Source organism: Solea senegalensis, linkage group LG12 (genome assembly GCF_019176455.1).
Source record: "Solea senegalensis isolate Sse05_10M linkage group LG12, IFAPA_SoseM_1, whole genome shotgun sequence".
Lineage (NCBI taxonomy): Eukaryota > Metazoa > Chordata > Actinopteri > Pleuronectiformes > Soleidae > Solea > Solea senegalensis.
Window position 1 is genome coordinate 12520925 of NC_058032.1, and position 27807 is coordinate 12548731.

At 42.6% G+C, this 27807-nt stretch overlaps 1 protein-coding gene across 8 annotated transcripts in view; it reads right to left on the minus strand.

The window, feature by feature from the left end:
• Nucleotides 1-27520, minus strand: part of col23a1a (collagen type XXIII alpha 1 chain a) — a 116424-nt gene extending 88904 nt beyond the window's left edge. For 4 of the 8 annotated variants that reach the window (XM_044040307.1, XM_044040304.1, XM_044040308.1 and 1 more), the window contains exons 1-2: nt 26820-27520; nt 26132-26201 (exon numbers count right to left, since the gene is read on the minus strand). In XM_044040307.1, coding sequence (XP_043896242.1) covers nt 26132-26201; nt 26820-27098 — 349 coding nt within the window. In that variant the 5' untranslated portion in view covers nt 27099-27520. The remainder of the gene's footprint in view (nt 1-26131; nt 26202-26819) is intronic. The other 4 variants (XM_044040306.1, XM_044040309.1, XM_044040305.1 and 1 more) reach the window with 2 other exon arrangements.
• Between the last annotated feature and the right edge of the window lie 287 nt (nt 27521-27807).

The following is a 27807-nucleotide window of genomic DNA, read 5'->3' on the forward strand; positions in this document are numbered from 1 at the left end:
CAAGGCCGACGAGTGGGATCTGAGTATCTTCAGAGGAAAATACAAAGGAAAACATGAGGCGTTTGCTTTTATTACACTTTTGAGATACATTTTTATTTGTAACAGAATCTGGCCCATTTAGGAAAAGTACTAAAGTACCGGGACAAGACATTAGTGATATGAGTGGTCACTTAGTCAAAGACATGCCCAAAAGGGCTTTCGCCTCAACAGCTGTCAACCAGAGCATAAGTACGTCTTCAGTGTAAACTACCCACACATGACCCTCTCCTCACTAATATGCTTATGTAAGAAAGATTAAAAGCATCTACATTTCACTCTGTCAGTGCAGCCCACCATTTTTGTTTTGCTCCATTGAAGAGTTTCTCGCAAGAGGGACATCTGGACCAATGAGGGGGGATGTCTCACACTGTCAAACAACGCTGAATGATATCTGTAGATTATTTCAACATTGGTTGCAGAGGGGAGAGTGTTGCAACACTCTGCTTCCATTTCTCACTCAAATGATTCAAACCCAAAGCAAACCATGTCCTCTAAGGTTTCAAGAGGCATGGCTGTCAGACAGACAGACACACACAACTACATCCTGTTTGTGTGACCCGGCAGAAGAGAGATGATTCCATTTCTGCTATTGAAAAAAAGTCATTAGAGGGACTAACAGACTGTGAAAGCATTTATGTTCTCCTGTTTTCTGCTGCTTCCTGAGATCACTTCAGACCAATTATGACCCTGCATTATGCAGATGAACTGTATGAGAAGACAGTCAAATATTGTATGACTTTAGAGGGAGATTGGGAGTCATTCTTAAGGTTTACTTGATTAAAAGGGAATAAATAAATGTACACTGTCAGCCACTGACACTCCTTGAATCTAAAATGCAAGGTCCCATGAACAGCACCACAGGAGCCCAACCTCTGCCTTCCGTATGCATACGTGCACCTTGCCCTATGTCCCAAGTTATTGAAAGGATGATGCTGTCCGTCTTCACTGCTGTTTCCTACCCTCAAAAAAATAAACGCTTTGTACGTGTTTTTGACTGTTCATCACAGAGTGGACCTCCAGCCTCGGACACATTCCTCTCCCTCTGTGGGCACAGCAAGGAACAGAGAGGGGTAAAGCTCATGGGAGACCTGTCAGTAATGACAGAGAAAGCACATAGGAAGTTGGAGAAGAGTGGGTGGAAGGGTCGGGGTGAGAGCAGAAAAACGGGTATGAGAGTAAAGTGGGGTAAGGAGTGAGGGTAGAGAGTGGGGCTGTGAAAAATGGGAGAACATTTTGTTTGTCTGTTTGGGAGTTCTGTCAAAGTTATATCAAGTGTATCTTGTTTTTATATCGAGGAATATATATCACGATATATATCGTTATTGTTTTATCGCACAGCCCCAGTTGAGAGAGTAGACGTCCAGGGAGTAGAGGGCGTATAAGGGAGGTTCGGCGCAGGGAGAAACAGATGGAGGAGGGGCGGCGCAGGAAAGGTAACAGCAATGCACTTCAGACAGAATGACAGAGACATAAGGGCAGAGGGCAGCATACTCCTGCTCACACTTCAAACACATTCCAGCACATACAGAGACATTACAATCTCAGTACATGAGGACTTCTGCAAACATGACTGAAAAGACAAGAGGCTTAAAACTGAAAAAACCCTGAGAGAAGTATCATTAGAAACATGATGATGATGCATTTCATATTGAAGACAAGACATACTGATGCAACTGTCAAAAGCCAAAAGCGTGGGAAGATCCTCAAAACCAAATGAGATGTTACACACAGTCTGCATGTATCTATAAATCATCTATTAAAAGCACCCAAGGACACATTTTCCTTTTTGGCCATTTGAAGTCCCATCTGGTGGAGGAGTGTTTACACACAAACATCTGCTTATCCAGGAAAAAAAGTACACAGATCTCACTTGGCAACCCTGCCACCCAGTCCACAGCACTTATGGTCATTAATACAGACAAGTGTAAACTGTTTCCTATAGGAAGCGACACGGAGAGAGTTGGAACGGCATCAAATTAATGGGTTTTAAATCCTCTGTTAGATCCTCGTAAATTATAAACATATGGCCAAGAAAGACAAGCACACACAGACAAAGACACCGTGTGAAACACACACACACACACACACACACACACACACAGGGACAAGAACACACGCAAACAGACAAAATAACAAATAGAGAGAGTGAAAGTGAGAGGGTGTGTGTGTGTGTGTGCAAACACATGTTCCTATACTTTACGTGTACACAGATAAATGTGTTTTTTCAGGCTCTGCTGGAGCTGGCAGAGCTGGAACTAATGACACTTCTAATCAGAGTGATAAGCGTCAGAGAGTGACTGCATGCCAAACACACTTTGCACACACTTCACTGCAACATGCCAGGACACTTGAAGTTAACAATTTGGGATTTCCTTGGGAAAAGGTCTGCAAAGTTCAGCATCATACAAACCATACCTCTGTGGTATCAAGAATACTGTCTACCAGTCCCATAAAGTGGAAACACTCAAATGTGTGAGTCCATGAGTGCCGGCTTTCCTATGCTGCATTCAGGCATTGGAAACAAAAGCGGGGTTTCATTTTTACAAAAGGCGCAGAAATTTCCTTAAACAACTTGAATTTATTCATTGGCAGAGACAAAATTACAACTGGTGTTTTAGGGATAAAATAGGGATTATAGAAGTTTATTTAATCTAACCTTGGATTGTTTATCCTTTATCCAACACAATCACTACATAAAGCTAAATCCAAAAAGCCTTAATGGGGTTTTCAGTCAATTCAGGGGCAATAGGAGATACATTATGGAGGATTCCTGAGGCTTTTGACTGGAATTTGGAGAGGGGGTAAGTGTTGACACAGGATTTTATAACATTTGAGAGTACAAACCACAATGGCTGATAAATCAAGTTTCTTTCCATTGGCTGTGTTTCTAAATAATGACAGTGGAGACAGTCCTGTCAGCATGGCAGTTATTTGCAGAAATGGTTCTTCTGCGTAATAATCATCAATTTAAATGACAAAAATTCATCCCATGCTTTTTGTCAAGTTATATTTTGTTTCTCCACAATTTCTTTCTCTGCAACTGAGAGATGCAGAACATATTGTACACAGGCGGTGAATTGCCCACAGTGAACAGCGTGGCGGGTCAGTGTGCGTGGAGGCACGGTGAAGCACAGCAATGCAAACCTCCCTGAGGGAAGCTAAGCATTTAGAGCCACTTTACAGGCAGGCACTGCTCGGCCACACACACAGACGGAGCCCACATTCCAACAAACCAGAACAATTATTCCCATAATGTGCAAGTTTAGGTTTATTTGTTGTGCAATTAGCAGCAAAGCACCAGAGCCAGAGACAATGACAGTGAAGTTATCCACCCCCAGAATCTGCCCTCCAAATCCTCCACAGGCCCTTTCGGTGTAACATAACCGACTTGGTACTTTTTGTCAGATGAGAAGTTAGACAAGAATAGCTTCTGTATGAGAGCGATGTGCATTTGCACACATACGCATGTATGATCACATTTGAATATGCTTTTGTGTAAGACGGCTATGATAGTAAGCGTAAAATATGACAAGCTTCTTCCGGTGCTTTGTTTTATGGGTCATGGCCAAGCCTCAGACTGGCTGGCTGCCCACAATGTCTGTCTGTTTATCCACTTGTCTGAGTCACATATGCACAAGGTGACAGTGTCCTTCGCCTTTTACACTCTCTGGCATCTGACGTGTGCCAATGTGCACAGGAGGATTAGCATACCTGTCGCTAAACTATAGAAAAGACATTGGTGGGACAATAAAGGCTGGTGGGTTAATGCCATTATTTAGTCCCAGCACTGGGTGGGTTGGTGGAATGTTTTTCAGGGAGGGGACGATGGGAATGCAAGTAACTCGGGCTCACAGTCAACCTGACACCACCATCGCAGGACCAGCGGGACAACAACGGGCCAAAGCATTCCACACTCCTCCAAACATGGCCTTCACTCCTCTGGTGCAAGACTCTCCTGAGCTTTAGTGTTCCCAAAAGTGATCTATGCGTCACAGCAAACATGTATTCCTCTGTGGCCTCCTCTTCGGTTTGGAGAGGAAAATCGTTTTTTTCGGTTGTCTGTTTAACAAATTGGGGGCATCCACTTAGCAGGAGCAGTCGATTGATCAGGAGGCCTTAGCCCCAACGGCTCTGATAAGAGCATGACAGATGCTAAACACAAGGCCCGGATTCTCCCTATCATGGTGACAAATTATCACAGCATAGTTTTTCCTCAAAACTCACAAAAACGATCTGGGAAAACATCCGTCATACCGACTTCCACTTACTGGCTCCTTTGAAGAAGCCGTGTTTTACTGACAGGGTTAGCCAAAACGCTACAATCATTCCAAACATATAAATATTTGACTAAATTATTCCCAAACATCGTTGTCCGTTTGATAGGCCTACCACAACTTCAGCATTTCAGAACTATCTTGAGTGAGAATTTTAATTTAAAAACTGGAAATAGCACCATGTTAAACCCCAGCATAAGAGGCTGCATGCCTTTTCAATGAAACAAGCTTCATACAATGAGAGTCTATTTGCAACAGCAAACATGGAAAACATATTAGTCTGTTTAGCTTGGCTGTTAGTAGGTAAGAAGCATCGCTACAGGGTCACTGTGTTTGTGCAAGAGACCTTATACTCCTCATGGCCACTCACTTACTCCCTTACTTATCTCTCTTACACACACACACACACACACACAAATGACAAACCCAGGTCATTGTGAAAGGGCATCCAGCATTCCCAAGATTCCCAATGGTGCCTGGCATCCTTGCCTCAGTCAGTGATGATTTGCCAGATCCTCCACCTACACCCCCACCCCCCCACCACCAACACCAACACACACAAACACACAGACACTCACTCTTACCAACAACCTCACATGAACGGCCAATAACCAAACTGAAAACATAAGCCAATGCTGACTCAACACTGAAACACACCACTCTGACCTATTTTCTCTTTTTCTTCTTCTTTCGTGTTTATCGTAATGAGCTGGAGGACTCCCTTGTACTTTTTGCTGTGTCACCGCGTGTAAGTATCGCTGCACTGCACATTCTGTGCCCATGGCAAACGTGTGTTGGAGTGAGTTTCAAACAGATTCTATCTCAGCAGGTCCTGAAAAGTGCCAGCGTGAAGTGTCAAAGGTCACTGGTGCACAATCTCAGTCAACTCTGTCTGTGCAGTCAATTCTTGTCCTGTGACTTTGTCGACGTCCGTGCCTATGAAGGGCCTTTGTTTAATTTTACATTCTCAATGGGGTGCAACTAATTAGCTGACACTGTTGACAAAATGAGTTGCTGGCTAATTCAATTGCAAATTATTGTCGATTACACTATTGTGCGTCTTCTTCACACTGTGTAGCCGAACAGCATTGTTTTTATGGAGCGCGATGCCGACTCTGTTAGCTTTGCAACTCACACAGCTGAGATTTGTTTAATGTTTTGCCGTCTGATATAGAAACAGAAATACTTCCAGACTCCACTTTTCAGATGTAATAGTGCTGTGATTGTACGCTGAGAGGACTCAGCTCAGGGTTTCTCAGTCCTGGTCTTGGGGATCCACACTGCCATGCATGTTTGAGAGTTTTTCTTGCTCCATCACACCTGATTCAAATAAATGTGTCGTTATCAGGCTTCTGTAGTGTTTGTGATAACGACCCATTTATTTGAATCAGGTGTGATGGAGCAAGAAAACCTCCAAAATCCTGCTTTAGCTTTTTTGTATCCTCCACAGCTCAATACAGTCATTGGTTGCTGACCTATTTCACAATCCATACAATCGTTTCTCAATCATTTCTTGATTGTTTTAATGTTGCTTTAAATTACAAAAGTAGCAGATTCTCTAAGAGGATATTACTCATTAAAGTAATTTCACATTGTGTTGCTGTTGGCTGACGTATCAAGACCGACTTAATGTTTCTGAATACAAACTCGAGTCTGTGAATTTCTAGTCTAAAAGTCTAAAATTAATCGTGGAAAAAAAAACCAATCCAGCAACCAACACATAACCACACCGTTCTGTAACAGAAGGGCTTGGCTCAAGTCTTGAGACTTAGAAAGTGATTCCCTTGTGCTCAGCTATAAAGTATATTTATCTACTCTTGGTTTGGCAGGAGAAAATCTCATTAACATAACTTAAATATACCATATGCTGTAAATAGACCTGAGCAAACACTGGATAAATTAGATTTGCTGAGTGATGTTGGCCGCATGAGGAAAATCTTTGACAAGAAATTAGGAGGATAAGTTCAAAATTGAATTTGAAAATGGGCTTTTAAAAGCATTTTGCTTAAGTGGGGACTGATATCGGATCATTGTGTAAGCGAGCTTTCACGTCTGACATGTACAGTACATGCTCATAGATACAGCAAGTGGCAGCAGTGCACCGGTGAGGTGTTGATGTGTTTCCTGTCCCTGCAGCCCCCTCTTCCCAACTCCTTTCTGTCTCCATCTGTCCCTCATGAACGCTGCAAAAACAGGCTCCATCCACCACACCTGTCGGAGGTCATGACCCTCTGATTCTGCTCACGATCTGTCGACTCCTTCTCTGCACCAGGTGCTTTCATTTCACACCTCCATCTGTCAATCACGCTGTCCATCCATTCATCTATCAACATATCTATGACCAGCTATCTGTCTCTCAGTCGAGGTGATGATCCTTCTTCTCATCCCCGATCCCTGGCCTTGATCATTGGGGGACTAACTTTACACCCACACAAAAATCCCTTAAGCCCCTGCTGTTGACCACACTTGTGCCTGCTGTCTGACAATAGCTGTCAACCGAGATGCTGAGAGGTTAATAAAAGCCTAAATTCAACACTGCTGCTCTGATCCCAACAGCAAGTGGCTTCATTTAAAAAAACATTCAGAGGAATTTGGAGACGGTTACTTTAGCGTGCTAATAAACTAACGTACGTGTCTTCGGAGACGCATGGGGAGTAAAAAACCACAATCTGGGGATTTGTGGACAACAAATGTTCAGCAGAACAAAAGAAGAACGGGGGGAAGAGCGAAGTGGAAAAAAAGAGACGCTTCCTAAAATATTAAGGTCATCTTGGGTCAGCGGATGGGTAAGTGAGTGGAAAAGAACAAGACTGCAAATAGTAGAACTGGATTAAATTGTCTACAAATCATTCTTAGGGTTTGGTTTTAATTCACTAAGGGGCATTAACGGCATGGTTTTTCACAATATAGTGTTATTTTGGGGTTCCACGCGGAACAAGAATGCTCTGGAGCAATTTATTATCACTTATTGGCATTGGCATATAAGGCTATAATCAAAATATTAACAATAATAATAATCCAAAGAGACAAAGTGAAATTACCTCTGACTACCAGGGTCTGTGAACAGATTGAGAGAGAAGAGACAGACATGGCCACGGAGATGATGAGGGAAAATTGACTGAATGTGGCTATAAAAAACAGGGAAGTGAGCAAAAGAGGTCAGAACAAGTGTGGCAGAGTGAGAACAGATAAAGAAAGAAAGCTCGGCACAGGTCAGCTGATGGTACCGAGGGATTGAAGACCATGTTCTACAGTGGTCTGAGATTTTACTGTCCCCCTTTGAATGACCTTTCGCAAATGGCCTTAACATCTGTAAGAGAACAGAAGAGCAAAGAGAATGGAAATAAAAAAGTGGAAAACATCAGAGAGAACAAATTCATGACCAATAACAGTAAAGAGGCCTAATTCAGCTAACGAGAATCTCAGCCCTTGTGGTCTGCTATGCAGGTGTGTGTGTGTGTGTGTGTGGAGGCAAATAATGTGCTGAGCCTCATTACGGCACTGTACTCTTAAAGTCCTCCATGCTGAAAACATCTTGACTGAATCACAGCCTGATAAGTCCAGCGTGCCCGTCCAACGACAGCTGAGGTGCTGTCAATTGAAAGTGACAGCGGTGGTTTTGGCTGAGCTCTGCTCTGCCTAACCCAGTCAAACAAAGGATTTAAGAAACCGACGAGAGAGTTGAGGCAGAATTCTGGCTCATGAAACGGGACAGACCTTGAGATCTATTAAAGCATCAATATAGAGAAACAAAACTCTGTCAAATCGGGGCATTCTGATTGGATGTGGTTAAGGCAGATTCAAAAGAATGTTAAGGGGCATTAGAGGGAGCGAACAATGAAACTGTTTATTGAAATTATGTCCAGTTACAGACTGAAATGGCTCGGTACCACATTTTTTTGTCCATACAACTATCACAGCCGTACACTTGTGCTGACACCACACAGTATTTTATCTCTTTTATTAGCAACTTAGCTGTTAATAAATGTGCGCATGCTTTTAGCACTTAGCTATAACCATACACTTCAAAAACATACGGCTCTCATTTGCATTCCTTACTCACATCCTGGTCACAGTGGCATCTATTACAGCATGTCGCCTGTGTTCAGTAAGGCATTTACGTCACATTTAGGGGTTTTCTTTTTTTTTTTTCCTTTATCTGATCCAGTGATTTTGCCCAATATACAACTGATACCATTGAGCAGTTATTAAGTAAAACTGTACAGTAGGTGGATGGGGCTGAATGTTAATGGTAGTGCAATGCTAACATGCTCACAAGACAGCTGTGTAACTATTAGTTAGTTATGTTGTTACACAGGCAAGTGTTCATAAACCAAATTATTGGATGAAAAGGGAATATAATGTCAGACTTAACCATTGTCTGACAACCCATCTAATATTTGTTGAGACTTCAGTGAAGGACATGTACGCCTGCAGAGAATTTCATTTATCCTACGTGTCTTTACTGCGATGCTTCTGTCTGAACCTAAGTGGTGGACCAACAGATCAACAAAACAACCAAAATTGCCCTTCTTAGAGTTTTCACCACATCACCACACTAAAACATTGGCTTTCACTTGCATTCACTTCCTCCACAACAGTCAAAGAGAATACATATTAACATATTTATGTACATTTCTGCCTGACATTCGGTGGGAGCTTTCCCAATCTCGCTCACAAAGGAGGAGGCGCTCTTGTCCATTACAATAGCCAGATGCAAGTTGTATTGGTCAAAGTGCATGTTCCCGATGCTTTGCGGAGCCTCCTGCAGTTTGTGAGCTCACGTCCATGGGCCTGCACACATGGGCTGCACTTGCAGAAAACATCTAATAAGAGACAGGAGCGTTAGCCTACCTTAAGTGTGCACACATGTCTATGTACGCCAGTGTGTGAAAAATAAAAGTAAATGAAAAGCAGGATTTAACGGCACTGCACTGATTTTTTTTTCTTTCTTCTTTTTCTTAAATTCTCTTAAAGATGAGCCATGTTTAGCCTGTCCACCCCCTCAGTGTTACCACAATACCACATCACCACATTCTAGCACAAATGTGGTACCACAGTGCACAAAACAAAAAAAAAGCCAATGACCACACATACAATCACAACCAGCAGGAGTGAGGGGCATCGTGTTGGTCTCCACACTGACTTTCCTGCCTCACAGGATGAGAAGACAGTGGGATAACTGATGGATAGAATGAGGCGAGAGAGGACAGACAACAACAAGCCCACTCGCTAGCCCTCGGGGGACAAGAAGAAAGACGGGATGAGAAAAGAAGCTGTTTATTTGCTTCTTGTCGTCCTGCTTCTTTTGACACCTGTACAAGGTTCTGTTGGCGTGTGTGTGTGTGTGTGTGTGTGTGTGGTCCAGGTATTACTGTTGTTTACACATTCACATTGTCTTCTTCCAACATCTTCCAAAAAAGTTATCATCCTAAGAAAGTGAGGACATTTTGGCTGGTCCTCACATTCTGAGCTAAGACCTGGTCTTGGGGCTTGAGTTAGGGTTAGAATTAGGTTTGGGTTGGGGTTAGGCACTTAGTTGTGATGGTTAAGGTTAGGATAAGGGCTCAAGAATGCATTATGTCAATGAATGTCCTCACTATGAATGCTATACAAACGTGTGTGTGTGTGTGTGTGTGTATTTGTTGCCTCTTTAGGTCATTTTCTGGCATAATCAGTGATCTTGTCAGGATTACATTACATTACATGTCATTTAGCAGACGCTTTTATCCAAAGCGACTTACAATGGAATCAAGTACAATTTGCCAGGGGTGGAATCGAACTTGCGACCATGATGTCTTTGGTACACAAGGTAGGGTCTTAACCACTGAGCCACTCCACCCTCGGATTAGTGGTCCTCATGGGGCAGAACCTCATTTCTAAAGAAGTGGTTAGTGTTAGATGTTAGATTTCAATTGTGCTAAGGTTAATGTTAGAATCCAAATCTTTTTTTATTGCCAAGCACATTACACATGCAAGGAATTTGACTGGTGTGTGTGTGTGTGTGTGTGTCTGTGTGTCTGTGTGTCCTCATGTCAAGTTTTTTTTGGGTTGCAACCAAAACATGTGCATTTTTTATCTGCACACATTTGGCTGTGTCGTTCCATGTATTTACGTGTGCTGCACATGTGTTGTCATGCAAGCTTTGCGTACGTGTACATGTACAGTACATGTACCTGTTTATACTGGCCCCCGTGTTGAAACATATTTGTTTGTTCTCTGTAACCAGGTTAGACGTCCTCCTCAGGGTCTTTTTTGTTTCGTGCTTTATGGATCCAAGAACAGTTTGTCTAACTCGATTAGGCTCCAAATTCAATGTCAACCAGAGTCTAGTCCAGTATCCATGCCTGAGGTCAGATATTGGTCTGAGGCAGCGGGACAGTGTGTGTGTGTGTGTGTGTGTGTGTGTGCACGTGACAGACTAACTAAGTGACTGGTGATTGACAGTTTGCAGATCTTTAAACAAAACACCAGACTGAAAGACTGACAAGTAGACAGATGGACAGCTTCAGGATCATTGAAGCCAGGTCATGCCATTCGACCCCCTTAAGAAAGCAGTTTAGGACTAGTGACTAGAGACCAACAGCCCTAATCCTCATTACTTCTGTGATAAGAAGGTTTATTTATCTCATTGGTGCAATTATATATCCTGATCCTTGGATACCTTTTAGCTGATGTTGCATGAGAATTTCTTTGGTACCGCATCAATAATTAAGTCTTATTTGGTCTAATTTTATCTAAAAAGAAATAAAAATAAACAATTGTTTGAATAGAGAATGATATTCTCATGCCTGGTTGCCCCTTTTTTATTTCTTAAAGTTTTCTTTTTCTGCTTATACAGTGAGAACAGTACCAGGGTGCTGATGGAGGTCCAGTTCCCACAGATTGGGTCAGAGGGTGTGTATAGGACGGGTGAAGAGCGAGTGAAGGAAGAGGATGAGTTGTGCTGGCATCCTGTTTTGGACACACTAAAAAAGACTTGTTTAGTGTTTAAAGCTCAGTGCAGGAGACATTATGAGGCTCCGCTCTCGCTAACAGGTCAAGGGGCCATGATGTTATTGGCTGAGGATTATTGCTGAGCACCAGAGCGTGGACAAACAACACCAGAGCTGCTGATGTGGTCTCCAGAAAACATCTAAAACTGAACCGAGAGAGTGAGTTTCCATTTCTACACCATGTGTTGCATTAATATCTGAAGATAACATCACAGTTCTGCAGCGTGTGATCTTTCTCAACAGTCTGTCAGCAGCACAGACTATTTACAGATACGGGTCTGGTTAGAGTAACAGGAGGCACCAACGCAAGGCCAAAATAGACATGAGCTAGAAACAACAGCTGTCTTTTTGTTGTCATCTACACTGAACTAAATATACGTGACAATCATTCAAAGACATCTCAAACTGATAGAGCTTCCTGATGACGATTATGGATTATTTGCCACAGAATTGTTATGTTTACTCTTTCTCTCAGATTTAAACCATACCATAATGGCTTATTTGATTATTTAGAATGGGCCACAGAAATAACAAGCGAAGCTGCCTTGGACTGTTTTTGCTTTGTCTTGATCCTGTTTAACACACAAATGAAAATTCACACGAAAACCTTTCACATGGTGGCGGAGGGGCCTTTCTTTGAAATGTTAGGTCTACTGTCATGTCTGGGACATGGCCCAGGGGAAAACATGAAAGCCGATCGGTCAGTTTAGAGAGGCTAGTATTAATGAATGTGGTCAAAGAGCAAGCAAGAAACAGAGGAAAGACACAGCATTACATGCTATAGGCTGACCCCACTTTACTGAGGTCCTGCTGAGAGGAGGGAGGAGGACAGGGGAGATGTAGAGGAGGCAGTAAAAGTCAAGAGCAGGAGGAAAGACACCACACAGAAGGAGAAAACGACCTAAGGGAACTCCAGACATTAGGAACCTGTTTGAAAAATAAAGACTAATGGATGGAGTGATGGACTCATGGAGCTGGGGAGTAAAAATGATGAGCCATAGCAGGAGAGAGAGGTATTAAAATGTGGAGAAAGAGAGGACGAAGAGAACGAGGTGTGTGGAGGAATGTGAGAGAGGCAGAGAAAGGGGTCAACCCAGGAAGGCTTCCAGCTGTGCTCCCTCCACTCTGATGTTATCTGGCCTGTTTGCTCGGGGTACACACACACACACACACACACACGCACACACACCGCTTCTACACCAGTCCTACCTCCGCCAGTCGCCTGCAGTCCACCTCGTCTGCCCACTGTATAGGCAGCGAAGCCAAGTATGTGTCCTATTTCACCCACTTTGTCTGTAATTGATGCACATGCATAAAAATACACATACAATGACAAAAGCAAAACAGGAAAGATAAGCATCTGGCTATTAGTGCTGCATTTACATTTGTCTGTCTCTGCGATAGAGAAGGAAGCAGTGATGAAGCAAATGTGAGCAGAGAGGTTTTAAAAGTTAAGACTTTGTAAATCAGCCGATTAGTGCTGTTAATTAACTTGTGCATCACATTTGTCTGCCAGAACAGATGTCTCCTCGACATCTGTTCGTCAAGTCCACTTCCTGTTCCCTAGATGTGCCAAATGTGGTCCAACAGTCGGTTCTATTGGAAAACTATACAACAGGAAAGTAAGATGGAGGGGTTTAGCTCCTCAGGGGGGGAGAGATGCTGGTGTAGAAAGACAGGCGGTGATGATAAATATGGAGTGAAAATTCATGTGCATGTCAATCAAAGTGAGTATATTTTTCAGCTGCTGCTTTAAGAGAAAGTAGATAGTGGGGTAAAAAAAAACACTGCACAAATATTGCATTTGGCTGTGTGTTTTCTACCAGCGCAGAAAAACGGATTAGGATACATTTCCAGACACAGCCTTCAGTCAGCAGTGACTGATTTTAGAGCACTAAAAGTATCCCTGCTGTCAATCTGTGAATAAGCTCAGGGCCTTGCATAAGAACGTTCAAAGCATCCAGCAAATCCATATGCTCTTTTGTAAAACACTACAAGAAAACACACTGATCCTGAGCTTTGTTCAAAAAAACATGCCCAAAATTCCACCTCCTATCTCGATGCCTCTGACAAATAAAATCATAATCACCCTCACTAATTCAATCAGTTTGTACCTTGAGCCGATTAAAACTATGCTAAGAGACATACTTAGCACTGGCGGTTTGGCTGCGGCTCTCGACAAAAAGGTTTTATGATAAGCAGCTTGATCAAGGTCATGTCTCCTTTTGAGACTATAGTGTGTTATAAACAGTATTTAAGGGCCAATTTGGGCAGTTATAGCTGTGTATACACACTCTTCTGGTTTAATCCTTCCTTTAAAACAGCCGAGCTCTTTGCTTGGAATTTAAAAGGAATCATATGGACTCGGGGCAGAGGAGACAGCATGCACGCCAATATGGTGTTGCAATAATAGCATATTTGCTTATTGAGACAAGATGCAATGCGAGTTAAAATGTCAGGAAGACAGTAAAACAAAGTGCAATTAGATTTCATATGTGCACGTCACGTATTTTAAATTCTATCCTCACCATTCATCAGAATCACATTGTACATTAAACTCTCTGAAACTCCCCCAACTGTTCTCTTGCTCTCCCTGCTCTGTCTCTACTCATCCCCGTCTTTGTCCTTGGGCCAGTTCACACAATCAGAACCACATTGACATGAGAAAACACACCAAGAAAATAAACAAGACCAAAAAGAAGAAGAAAAAAAAAGAAAGGGACCCAGTCGCTTCCAAACGTGATTTAAGGAGCATTAACAGCAAGTAGAACAGTGACAGCACCGTGACATGTGTGTATGCATCTGGGGGTTTGTGTGTGTATATGTTTGACCGTGTTTGGTGCATGTGCGAAAGCATCTGTTGTTTCCGTTGCCTCGTGAAAACCGCAGCAGCGCTCTTCTTCCTCATCTTCATGTGTGTCATGGCTGCAGTGGCTGAACTGTGACGCTGTGTCAATTAGCTTTTAGCAGACCCAGAGAACACACAAGCGCACACAATTATTAGATCACCTAGATGCATGTCAGATGCTCCAATAGCTTCAAGGTCAAACCCATCAGAATGGAATGGCAAAGCGCTGGCGTTTGTCTCGAAAGTGCAACAGGAATGTTAAGACAAGAAAGTAGAGAAGCCATTAAATTGGGGGAAAGGTTGAACACACTCAGAAAAGAAATTGAGAGAATGAGAGGAAAGAGAGATGGTGGACCTGATAGATTGTCCACATGTTCAACTCCGATATTCCATGTGTAACACGACCTGAATGGACATCTGTGATATACTCTCCTGGCCCAGAAAATGCACTCAGGACTCATTTTATTATGATTCTTGAGTGGAACAGCAACTCTGCAGATAAGAAATCCCTATAGAGACTGGCAATGGAGATGGGCTGATGAATGGTATGCAGAAATGCGTACACACACACACGCACACGCACGCACACACACACACACACACACACGCGCTCAATGCATGAGAAGCACAGCACACACACACAAGGTGAGCCAACATGCCGGCCCACACACATACGAACGCAACAAGAATGCAGATACACACAAATGTTTGCTCAATATGTAAAAAGCAGATGGAAAGAAACAAAAAAAAACTTTCAACATGTGCGGTATGTTTCAGCGTACAAAGCTTCTCCTTTTCCTCCTCCCTCATCACCCCCACCACACACACACACACACACACACACACACACATCTGTGCCTCCATCTGGTTGAGGCAGTTAGAGGCGAGCATCAGCAGCAGTGGCAGCAGCGACAGCGCTCTTCACAGCAACAAAGTGTTTCAATTTAATGGTGGCAAGTCATTGCATGTGTCAACCACTGTGCTGTCATTAACACTCATTATCACACTGTCACAGCACCAGCGGGCTGCAGATGTGCAGGTAAACATGCACTCGCACAGTTGGCGACACATAGGGATGGGACGATACCAAAAACTTGAGCCTCTACCGACGCCGATATTTGTCCGATACAGTCATTTTAGACCATTTATGAACGTATGAAGCTGTTAACAACACATTTGTGCCGAGTCATTTCAAAGACATAATACTCCAACTGTGTCACAGATATTTGCTCTCCCAAAAAGAAGAAATAAAAAGCCCAAACATGAGCCAGCTAAAATGCTTTTCCTGATTTGTATTTACATTTTCACTCCCTGTGAAGAACGCTATATATATGTATGATTTTTGAATTGTATCGGATGCTGTTTTATTTTTCTATCTGACGTACATAGCCGTTGTTGTTTTTAAAAGTGCTTTGTAAATAAAGTTGGATTGGATTGGAACGTCAAAAACATTATAATCCTCCGACTGTGGAACAAATATTGTGCTTCCATATTGGAAGAACTAAAGATTCTTCAACATGACTCAGTTCAAGGTCCAGTGTCTCTAATGGTGAGAGTGATAACTCCCCCACATTTTCCAGAACATATCAGGAAACTACGGTGGCCTTTGCATACCAGAAATGATGTCATTCTTCATTTATGTAGAAAGCTTCCACTTCATAAAATTCAAACGTAGCGTGCAAGCCTTCTCAAAGCAAGGCCCTTACCTTAAGTACAAATAAAAGGCTTAAACTAAGTCAATTTTACACTTGTACAATATGAGCATATTCAATTTGGGCATATCATCCCTTTAAATAATGTTGCTTTATCTATTTATTCACTAAGAAAACCACACATGCCTGCTTTTTTTTTTGTTTAGCTAAAAATAAGTCCAGACAGCTGACAGAAATGTGCAGCCCACACTCGTGCTCTGGTCACATAACGGTGACAGCGGACGTCTCTTTTTACAGTGTTGCCTGTACTTAGTAAAACATTTACATGATATTAAGGGATTAAGGATCATATTGCGTTTGACTTGTTTTCCTTACTCTCATATCCACGCCAGTAATTTTGACCAGTGTGGGACTGACACCGATACTTAGTATCAGATTGGCCTTTTACAAGAAGTGACCACGTACAAGATCTTTAAATCAATGTCAGCGAGAACCTCAGGCAGCGAAGCAAGCCCATGGAGGGAATTGGCTGCTTCACACACAGCCAATCTAATAGTTTAAACGCAGCCACTGTGGTTCAGTGTTAAACACAGCTGTAAACATGACAGAAGAACAGCTGCTTGTGTGTGTGTGTGTGTGTGAGTGTGTGTTATGAGGTTTTCAATGTTGCAAATCTATAATTATCAAGTTATTCTTTTATATTTCTCATCACATATCTTATAAAGAATGTAGTCCACTGACGTGTCTCAGCTGTGTGGGAGGAAGAATATACTGAACTGCCACCAGGGGGCGACACTGCTGGTTGCAAAAAGAACTTTTCAATAGAAGTCTATGGGAAAATGATACTTGATTTATCCTCCTCGGGAGTCAATGGTCTCAGTCGCAAGTTCTGGGTCTTCTTCATTAGAATTTGATGTGAATTTTGTAAATTATTTTCCCATTTCGAGGAAAATTGGTGATAAAGTATTGTAAATATGTAATATATGTACAGTGTGATTGACAGCTGGTATCATCCAATAGGAGTGTGGTTACAAAACCAAAATCTCAATGGTCAAATTGCGAAACTCAAAGCTTCAAAATAAGAAATCAGACTCTTATGGTTGACAGGGTCACAAGTGGTTGCCACCAAATACAGCAGTCGGTAACTGATGGCTACAAAACCAGGACAGTAGCTTGTAGGTAGATGCACCTGGTGGTGCATCAGAAACCCTCTGTGTCTCCTCATCGCCTGTTTACATGGAAAACCACATCACTCCTGGCTGAACTTTGGGTTAATGTATACACACGGCAAACTGACTGACCCGCTGTGGACGCAACAGCAGCCTCAGGGCATCTACATCCCAGAGCCTGCATTAAATATACACTCCTGAAAGCATAAACAGAGACAGAGGCGAAGAGAAGGAGGCGTCCATCACTGGAAACAGAGATGATTTTAAGTTGAGTTTTAAATTGGACAAAAAAAATAAAATCAGGGATGTGTTTAGCAGGGTCAAATGGACAAAGGAAAAACAGGCCTGACACGTAGAAGTCCACCCCGCTGCCAAAGTGGTGGTGTTAACTTGTTGAGAGGTATCCACTCCAACATGCCCTCACCTCCCCCCTGAAGACAGAATAACATGGACCAATGATGCTCAGGGCTTGTTCAAAAGTTTCAGGCCCAGTTTTACGAGCTTGGCTCTCATTAAAGAGGTGCTGGTGGAGTGACAAGCCTGTGGAGGGGCTTTTACGCTAAGCAAGAGCATGTTCCACACAGCCAGGTCCATATTCGAGGTGTCAGTGAAGAACACCCCCAACCCCAACCCCAACCCCCCCACAGCTCACCAGGAGAGATACCTTGATTGCTCATTCCACTCTGTGTCTGGAAGGTATGGAGGGATGAACGATAACCTCTGCTCCGGCTCGCCTCCCCTGCTTGTCTGGGTTGACTTTCAGAGATGCTATCTGTCCAATAAATCCAGGTGTGTTCGTGTGAGTCCCGTGCTGCAGCTCGACTCAGCCTCACTACTACATTCCTGATGGATTAACTGAGCCAAAGACAAGAAGACTGACAGTGGAAACGTACCCATGCAGATCATTTTAACAGATCCTGGAGGTGAATTCGAGACGGTTTGCCTACTTTATACAGGTTTGCTGGTTTGATAAATATTACAATATCACAAAAGGTTCAGTATACATATATTATTTTATCGCTCATTGTGATAAAAAGCACTTACAGCTGCAGCTTTCCTCATGATGTTAATATTATTATTTTTATATTAAAAGAATCGCAATTATTTTGGCCAACGTAATCGTGACGGGAATTTTCTATATCATCCCATGTCTAAGTATACATTACGTCACTGTTTGTCTCGAACACTGAGACCATTGGCATGCACACGTCCAGTTTGATTTCACGCCGACTGTAAACACCGTCTGCACATCCCCTCACAGCCCTGTTGGTGGTGCCCCAAAACGCTATTCACCTTGTCACCTGCCACTTGTGATAATTAAAGACAACATCGTAATTGTTTCCACATTTGGCAAACTCTGCTGCTGCTGCTGCTGCTGCTGCTGCTGAACACACAACATCCCTGTGAGAATCGAAAATATTTTGACAGACTGTGTGAGATACTAGAGAGCGCTATTGTGGCTCGGATGTGCTTTATTTGAAAGCCTTTCAGAGTTGCCAAAAACAAGATTTTTACCAAAGAAGGAAATGAGACTTTAAATAAAAACACTAGTCAATCTTAAGTGTGTGGTGACAGATGTATCCCCTAAAACCTGAAGCCAACAAGCATCAAATTTTCTCTTAAACGATGGCAGCGTCTCACGTTATCATCACATCTAAACTGCTACTTTAGTCGCTAATGAGGTACAAATTTGCTCTAACATTCACTGTCTCCAATACGTTCATTTATCCATCTTCTGCTGCTTTGTCTTCTACATGAGGGTCACAGGAAGTGCCAATCCCAGCTGACATAGGGCGAAAGGCGTGGGGTCCATCACAGGGACACAGACCAACAACCATTCACTATCATATTCAATTTAGTGTCCAACTAACTTCTGCATGCAAACGACATGCAGAAAGAATTAATAGAATGAAAAAAAGTCTTTTATCTTGTAATTTTTTTACAAACAGAATATGTGGCTACACAAACACCATGAATGACTCTGTGGCAATGCTCTTAAATCACTTCAAGACAGAAGACGTAAATTACGTCCCCGCGGTTTAACGCGCTGCGCGGCGCGTTTGAAGCACTCTGCTGAAAACAATTGGCGTGTTGTAACCGTGCGCGCCAGACAGAGCATCGCTGTATGGAACGCCACATCTCAGATGTTGCTGCAGACCCAGAGTTTCACTTTAATGTCAATGTGTTTTTCAACTTTCAGAGTGAACTGTGTTCTCGGTCAAAACATGTTAACGCTAATCAAACCTAACATATTCTAACCTTGTTTAAAATACGATACAATAACAATTTGTCTAAATTAAAAGGAGCAACACTCCATTACGTTTCGGCCTAACGATGGTAATAAGAAACATCATCTAGTTCATGTTTGTTTTGTTGTTGTTTTATTGTGGGCGTGCATGAGAGTGATTGTTGTTTGTGTAACCTGGAATCACTAGACGCAGGTCATGAGAGAATAGAACTTCGCTGATGTAAATATAAACAGACCTTTAGAGAGCCGTTGCTCAAAAACAGACTGGCTTTGGAAAGATTTCCGCTGCTAGCCAAGCAGTGACGATGCTTAAGTGCGAACACATGCATGCAAAATCCTTTAAATAACTTCTAATCTATTGTTTTCCTCCGTCACCTGCTCCGAGTCCTTTCATGCTCTTTCGTGATTAGGCAACTCTCGCAACTAATGTGATACTATGTCAATAATGAGTTCCTGCAGTGGCACCGCACGAGTGCGTGTGTGACTTCTCCTCAGATTTAAACCCCTACATTTGACCACACTTCACTGACAGGCACCTGGCACTTTGCTCCTGTTTATTTCCTCCTCATCCTCCTCATCCTCCTCATAGGCGGCTGATTGGCCAGTCTGTGTCCAGCTGTTTATTTTTTTAAAAGGAGAACTGTTAAACACTGTGGCTTTTGCAAAGCTAACTTTAATCAGAGGGTTGATGAGAGACAAAGAGGCGAGGGTCTGGATGTGGTTTACAGGTGTGTGTGTGTGTATTTTGGCTGGTCCTCACATCTTTAGAGGGCTTTTTCAGGGTTAAGACCTGGTTTTAGGGTTAGGTTTACTATTGGGTTTATGTTAGGGTTAGAGGAAGGGTTAGGATTAGACACTTAGTTGTGATGGTTAATTTAGGGTAAAGGGCTCGGGAATGCACTATGTCTATGAGTGTCCTCACTATAAATGAAGCACAAACTTGTGTGTGTGTGTGTGTGTGTGTGTGTGCTTGCAGCCGCCTTGTAACATTAAGTGTTACAAGGTGGAGATTTACATATTAATAAGTTAAAACACCTGGAAACTACTCGGAAACCAACAAACAAAGGCAATGTTGCCATGCCAACGTCTGACCTATTTAATCTGAGCAGTAAAAGTGTTCAGACACGGAACGCTATTAATATCTTTTCTGTCTTCTTTTTATACCATACATAATCTACCTTGGAATCCTACATTACCCACAATTCAACTCAAATGTTTTTGTTTTTGATCTTGTAGATTTATTTAGTTAACTTATGGGCATTACATGCACCACCTTATCAGGTATGGCTACAATGATTCTTAGATTATAAAGTAAACCAAATAATTATATTTTATTTACATTATATTTGAGGATGACATAATTATGAGCCACTGATCAACACTGTTTTTACCATTTTCATATGAGCATTTGAGCTCTGCAACACCTGGAGATCGATCTTAAATCGGTGTGGAGAAGCACCTCCTGAACCTGAACCTACAACCAAACAACTCAGGCTTCGACAGACACAACCGTCTCCAAACTAAATATCTCCAACTTGCCGAGAGGCAGCATTCCCTTCTCCTTCTTCAAATAAACTCTGCACACTCAGAGTCTCCAAAAACCATTTTCCAAAAAAGAACAAGAGATCAAGAGGAGTCACTTACTTTTATTCCCCCTCTTACCGTCACCAAAGGGAATAACAGATAATTCATGTGAAGGACAAAAGTAACCCGAGGACACGCGGCTCACACAGATGTGCATCAGAGCTGCTGGCCATGTGACGCGGCTGTATTTGTGATACAGCGGAAAGTAAAAGGTGGGAGGTAAGACATGAAAGAAGGAGGGAGGGAGGGAGGGAGGCTTCCTTTCGGACAATATACACCATTACACAGATCACCACTGATGAAAATAATCATTAAATCTTCCTCAAGGACATCATAAAAGCCGTTTGCCCTTAAACATTCAAGTTTAAGTACATCTATACACAAACATAATTAGTTGTGAAAAGTCGGTTCTGCAGATAAAAAAAAGATGGATGAGCTGGAGGAGAGGGAGGACGTATTATCCTCCGCCACTGTGTGTGGAGCAGAGGCAGGCAGTCCATCTCTGAGAAATAGCCCGTGTGCACGGACGACACCGTGACTAAGTGAAGCAGGAGGAAAGAAAGTATTCTGTCATTAAAAGTTTAGTTATTTTCCTTAGTTTGAAGGGATTTTCTGCCACGGGATCCATGGCCATGAACACACACACACACATGCACAAATAGCAGCACATAGTGTAAGGAATATGAAACCCTTGCATGTGCACATGTGTATGTGCTGTTCTCTGGCATAATAAAACTACCAGAAACTGCCTACAGCCCAGTGCATTACAGTGGAACAAATGCAATGGAAGCCCTTATGAAAAACAAACTTCCTGCGTTTATTGTTGTTAAATGGTCATTAATGGATCTTATGGACCCTGCGTTCCCTTCGCGGCGATAGATTGCATAGGTAGCTGCACAACTTCCTGTCTGATGTATGATGCCTTTATAAATACAATGCAGCCCTGAGGGTCGTTGGCTCCACTGTGGGTTTCCATCTCCTGTAAGCTGGCAGTCAATTATAGAAATACACACAAGCACACGTGTATGGCGCATGTGCTTCCATTCAGTGCGTTAATGAGGTCTTATCTGATAGAACGCGATATGACTGCAGAGGCAGGGGTCTGACCTCTCGCCCTCATATTCACTGAAGATGTAGATGCTCTGCACTGACTGAGGGGGCTGAACACTCCCTCTTGTGGTGTTCACACTCTGATAAAAGGTAGAACAATAAATCAGTCTCATATTTATTTATAACGGCTCAATTATTATACATAGATATTTCTGTTCACTTGATCAACGCTCCCAAGTCACTAAATCCTTATTTTTTAACATTTGGAAATGTATTTAACAAAGTTGAAATATTGAAGTACAAAAGCCTTAGTTTATGCATTATATTGATATAAAATAAATAAGCGTACTGTAGTGCAGATTATAGAGAAAGACCATAATTATTCAATAAGGTTAATAATACATTTAATAATATGATGGTGATGAATTGCCAACCCAAATTCATCCATTTGACTTGTTTGGTTAATAAAATGTCAGAAAATGTTGAAAAATGTATATCAGTATTTCCCAAACCTCGACATGATGATGTTCCCCAAAGTCTTGTTTTGTCCACAAACCAAATTGAATCAATTTTAATCATGTCATGTTATATGGAGAAAAGAAAAAAGAAAATATTCAAACCGATGAATCGATAATTAAATCATCAGTGCAGCCCTAAGCGACATGACATCATATGCCTGATAGCTTTCTAAGAGTAATGTTGTTGCCTAGCAGCAGCTTTACTTTAAACATGATTTCATTTTAATACAAATCAAATATATCAACATGTGCTCAGTTAATCGGTCAAAAATGTCTCCTAAAGACCAAAACCAGCGTCTAATTGGTTGTTTTGTGCAACCAACAGTTCTAACTCTACGGAACATCGGTCTACAGTCATAAAAAAACAAAACAAAGAAAGGCAACAGATGAGTGTTAACGGCCTAGTTTTAGCACCCTGCATGGTCCTCAGGTTTGTGGCTGGCATTCATTTTTGGGCTTGTGTCCAAGTGTGGGCAGACTGTGTGTGCCCCGGTCAGCATCAGACCTGTTAAAGAGCTTTTAAATGCAAATTGCAGAGATGACAATACACTTCCCCAACACAGGACAAACACAGCACCCACATGGTTCTGGTTAGCCGAGGCACCATAAAGGTGTTATGTTCATGTGCAAGTAATGGATGTGTGCGCATGTTTGTCTGCGAGCACACGTTGTGTGTCTGCTGAAGGAACAGGCAGGTGATAATTGCAAACACCTGAAGCTTGTAAGCAGACGTGAGCAGGACCCTGTGACACCAAAGCTGCCTAAAGCTTTAACGACTGGGGGCCGCGTCGTGTCTGTGAGCATAGAAGTGTCACACTGCTGCGTCCACTCAGGAGACAAATAGATACATGTGAGAGATAAGATTCAAATACTTTGACTATAGTCCTGCAGTCAGAAGACGTCTCCATGATAAAGAGACAGGTTTCAGGTTGAGGTAGTTCAGATGTGATAAATATGATGTTGAATGTCTCTATCGTTGTCAATTTGCACACTGTTGGTCATATTTGCACAACACTATTCATATCGTCTTTATTGTCTTGTTAGATTTTTAATATTTATTATTGCTTTGCACTATTTTCTTTTCATTATTCATTATTATGTTCAGTTATTGGCTGCTACCGGGACATCAGTCACCAATTTGGTTGCAGACTGGAATAACAATAAAAACAATCTTTAAATCTTTGAATATGTACTTTTTTTTATATTGTGTTTATTGTCACACAGGGTTTGTGTGCACTTAAGTTTCGTTACGATGTCATGGCGGTGTCATAAACAAATGGCATCATGGTGGCAGAGAAAGTGCCACGTTTTTTTTCGTCACAAAATTAATGTCCGCACTTGGTTTCAGGAGGTTGTGTTATGATAAAACAAGTAAACTATAACTACATCTATCTTCGAGAGGCAGAGATGAACAGATCAACAAATGAACAAATCAGTGCAGCTACAACATTCATCACCATTCCCAGTGCTGCTGCACAGGTGCTGCCCCCTGTTGGGGCCCCTGTCCTCGTGCATGCTGAAAGATGAGTGGAGGACGTTGGTTTAATGGCAGAAACCGTGCTCACGCTGTGTGGCACCCTCACACATACAGACAGAAATGCTTTGGCCTGTGATCCTGGTGGCGAGAGATTCAAGTTTCAGGTGGTGAGACCTGCTGCTAAAGGGAGAGACGAGTCTCTGCTTACAGTGTCGTGTTGAGAGAGGCAGCTCTGTCGGCCCCTCAAAGGCTCACGGACTGAACTCAGACACGCGCACCTCTTGTATACACACACACACACACACAAGGCACACAGGCACAGCTCAGATAAACAGACATTTGACATCAATCACATGTACAGTAGTTGTTACACACACGTGCAGAGCCGTGTGAAGGGCTTCGACACAAAGTACCAAGGAAAAGTTTATCGTCTGGGAAACTCTTCAGAAATAACTGCAGTCTGTATTGAGCAATCTAATTGTTGAGACATAAAAAAAAAAAACTACATGTCCACAGGCCTTTGGTTACATCAAAGCCACAACACACAAAATAGCCTTTTGTCTCTGCGAGTGGAAAGAAAAGACCTTAAATTGATTTCAGAATAGTCGTGGAGGAATTGAATTTCAGTTTCACAACAGCTTGATTACACAGTAATTCAGTGAAATTGACAGGAAAATGGGACACAGCATCTGATACAATAATACGATCTACTGAAGTAAATAGTGTTAAAATGCACAAGTGAAGGCAAATCCTAACCTGTTATGTGTTACACGCTGATTACATCTCCACTGGTGGATTGTAAGTGAAACTATTGCAAAGACCCACAACATACTTGCACCGACATCACAAAGCCGTCAGACAGAGCAAGCAAACCGCTTAGTACAACAGACTTCAGAGACTGGAAAACAGAATGTGTTGACAGCCGGCCAGAAATTCCACTCGTGAACATTTTCACCTGTTCTTATTGTTGGAGAGTTACTCACACGCCGAGAGGAAGCAAAGGAGAGAAAACAGAGGAGCCAAGACGATTAAAAATTACTCAAATCTGCAAATAAGCATCTGCCTGCAAACAAACTGTGTACAATTCTGTTGAGAACACAAACTTTTTGAGATTTCAGCATTCTTTCACCCACCTGCCACTTTATTAGGTATAAAGGACATCTCAAGTGCCAAGTGTGGCGTCTGGTGTGGTCTTCTGCTGCTGTAGTTCAAGGTTCAGTGCATTGCGTTTAGAGTTGCCTTTCTATCATTTGGAACCAGTTTGGTCGTTCTACTCTGACCACTGTCACCAACAAGAGCATTTTCACCCAGAGAACTGCTGCTGCTCACTGGATATTTTCTCTTTTTCACAGCATTCTTTGTAAAAAAAAAAACCAACAGATGATGATGTGCAAGATCATCATCGAGATCAGCGGTTTCTGGAATACTCAGACCTAAGGCCAGCCTGTCTGGCACCAACAACCATGCCACTTTCAAAGCCACTTAAATCACCATTCTTCCCCATTACCACAAAAAGCTCAGCTTAAACATCACTGGGTCATCTTGACCACGTCTTGCTGCCATGTCATTGGCCAATTAGAGGTTTGTGTTAAAAAGCAGGTGCACCTAATAGAGTGGCTGGTGCTTGTAAACCACCACTTTCTGTAAAACCAGCTAAAGGTAAAATAGCCTGTGTAAACCACTGACCGTCCATCATGTGCCACCAAAAAAAGAGTGGATGCCTCAGAGCGGCACACTTCAACACCAAACACCCTGCCAGTAACTTTACGCAAACTATAAGAAATCTTTCATGCTCTAGTATAAAAGCAGTGTAACATGATATGGATCACACTCTGTCCTTCACTCCAGGAACTATCACAAGCCCTGACATTAACACCGCAAGCCAAACGCAGCCAGTGTTGGCACACTGCTGTGCCACTCATTAAAGTGAGCATCGCCCACCGACACAGGCCTGCGGGGCTCAGGCTGGATGACCCAACCCCCACTGATCTGTCAGTGTTGAGCCCTGCTGTATGGACCCTTCGCAGGCTTAGATGTCGTAATCTCCCACACACACACACACACACATACTGTACACTCTAGAAGTTCAGTGGAGCTGCCAAAAACATCACAAACTGCAAGTGTTACATGAAGGATGTTCAGCTTACACATGCTGTCCGTCAAGCTCACGCTGGAACTTCTGCCCCGCGAAAAGGTGCCATTTTTGAGGGGACATTGAGTACATGAGTACGTGCTGTGATGAATAAAACAAATGCTGTATATTACACAGCCAGGTACCTGGAGGACAGGAGCATTCTGGGCCAACATCCCTTGCCGTCCGCATTTTTGGCATCAGTACCACCACTTTCTGCAAAAACACAGAGCAAATTCCATTGTGAGACAAAAAAACACACAATCCCTGCTGCCTGTGAATATTCTCAGTGCAAAACACTGGGTTAGTTTTTTTTTTTGGTGTCTGACAGAACTGGTCAAATAAATGTATAACCATTACACAAAGAACCATGAATTGGAATGAGATTACAACAATCTCCTGGTAACAATTATGAGATTACAATATTTCTCCCATTACCTTGGGGGGGTCAGGGCTTCCCTCAATTTCTTTCCCACGTGTTTAAATTACAGGTTGGTATCTATAATCTGTGGTAATGTCACCCAATAAAGAGCTTTAGTTGTAAACTAATTGGCCAGCTGCATGCACGGCTGATCCCTGGGGACATGCATTAAACGGGGACAGACTTAAAGGAGGAATCATTAGAGTACAGTTCTTAACCAGTGCCAAGTCTGTATATTCTCTGTCGTTACGCACATTTTACGCGCAGGCGAGCAGCAGCGCGCCTGTCAGATGTCCATGTCAACCAGAACAATTGCTTTTCTTGTTATTATTGTTATTATTATTATTATTATTATTATTATTATTAATACTACTACTAATAATAAGAAGAAATCCACAATAGAAAAAGTGTACCTCTTCCACGAGTTTCCGTATGGGTGTGCTCAGCTCTGGGATTAAGGACCCATCCTCGTTAAGAAAAGCCCTGTGCGGCGGGTAGACCATCTCCATCTGCAGTCGATTCTCCAGCTGGAAGGTCTTGAAGCTCATCAGGAGACACACGGTGATGGAGCTGAGGGACATCAGCAAGCACAGAGCGATAGGGAAACCTGGCAACCACCGGTGCACCGCAGACTTGGTGGCACACTGACACACCGGCTTACTTTCCCCGAGTGAGTCGCTGGCTGTATCCATGCTGAAATCCTGCTTCAAAAATCTCGCGGTGAAAACAAAACAACTTTTTTTTTCCGCCGCTGCCAGACTTCAATTAGCCTCTGTGGACAAACTAATTTGAACGCGTTCACAACAACCGAGCTCCAGCTCACAAAGTGTTGTAGCAGGACGCAGGAGGCGGTGTGTGTGTGTGTGTGTGCGTGCACCAGGTTTATGCCACGCACAGATAAGACCGATGTGGATCCACAGAAGAAGCTTCCTTACGCGCAGGTCGTTGTTTCCTGTTGGGGGAGCAGCCTACGTACAAATGCAACTACCGATGGGTCCAATTGTGTGCCTCCCTAAAAGTTGCATGTTCAACTGGTTGAGATGCGCCCGCCCTGTGGAACCACGTGGGAGGCTGCAGATTGACAGCTGTGAGGAGACTGAGGGTTGAGCTCAGTCAGCTTCTTCTCACTCGTGTGTGTGTGTGTGTGTGCACCTCAATGTATGTGTTTGACCTGATGACGACTCTTATGTCGAAATGAGTCAGTGTTTGTTTCTTCAAAATGTTGAACATGTCCATTCATTTTAAAGATGTCTCATTCATACAAGACTCCAAAAGACAATGAATAATACATCTAAAAGTCCAGTTGCCACTGATTCAGTGACTTAAGGAGACATTTTAATGTTTAATTAAAAGACACTAGTTTGGGTTTCATCTGAGTTGGGTTCTACATGTGTCTCATTC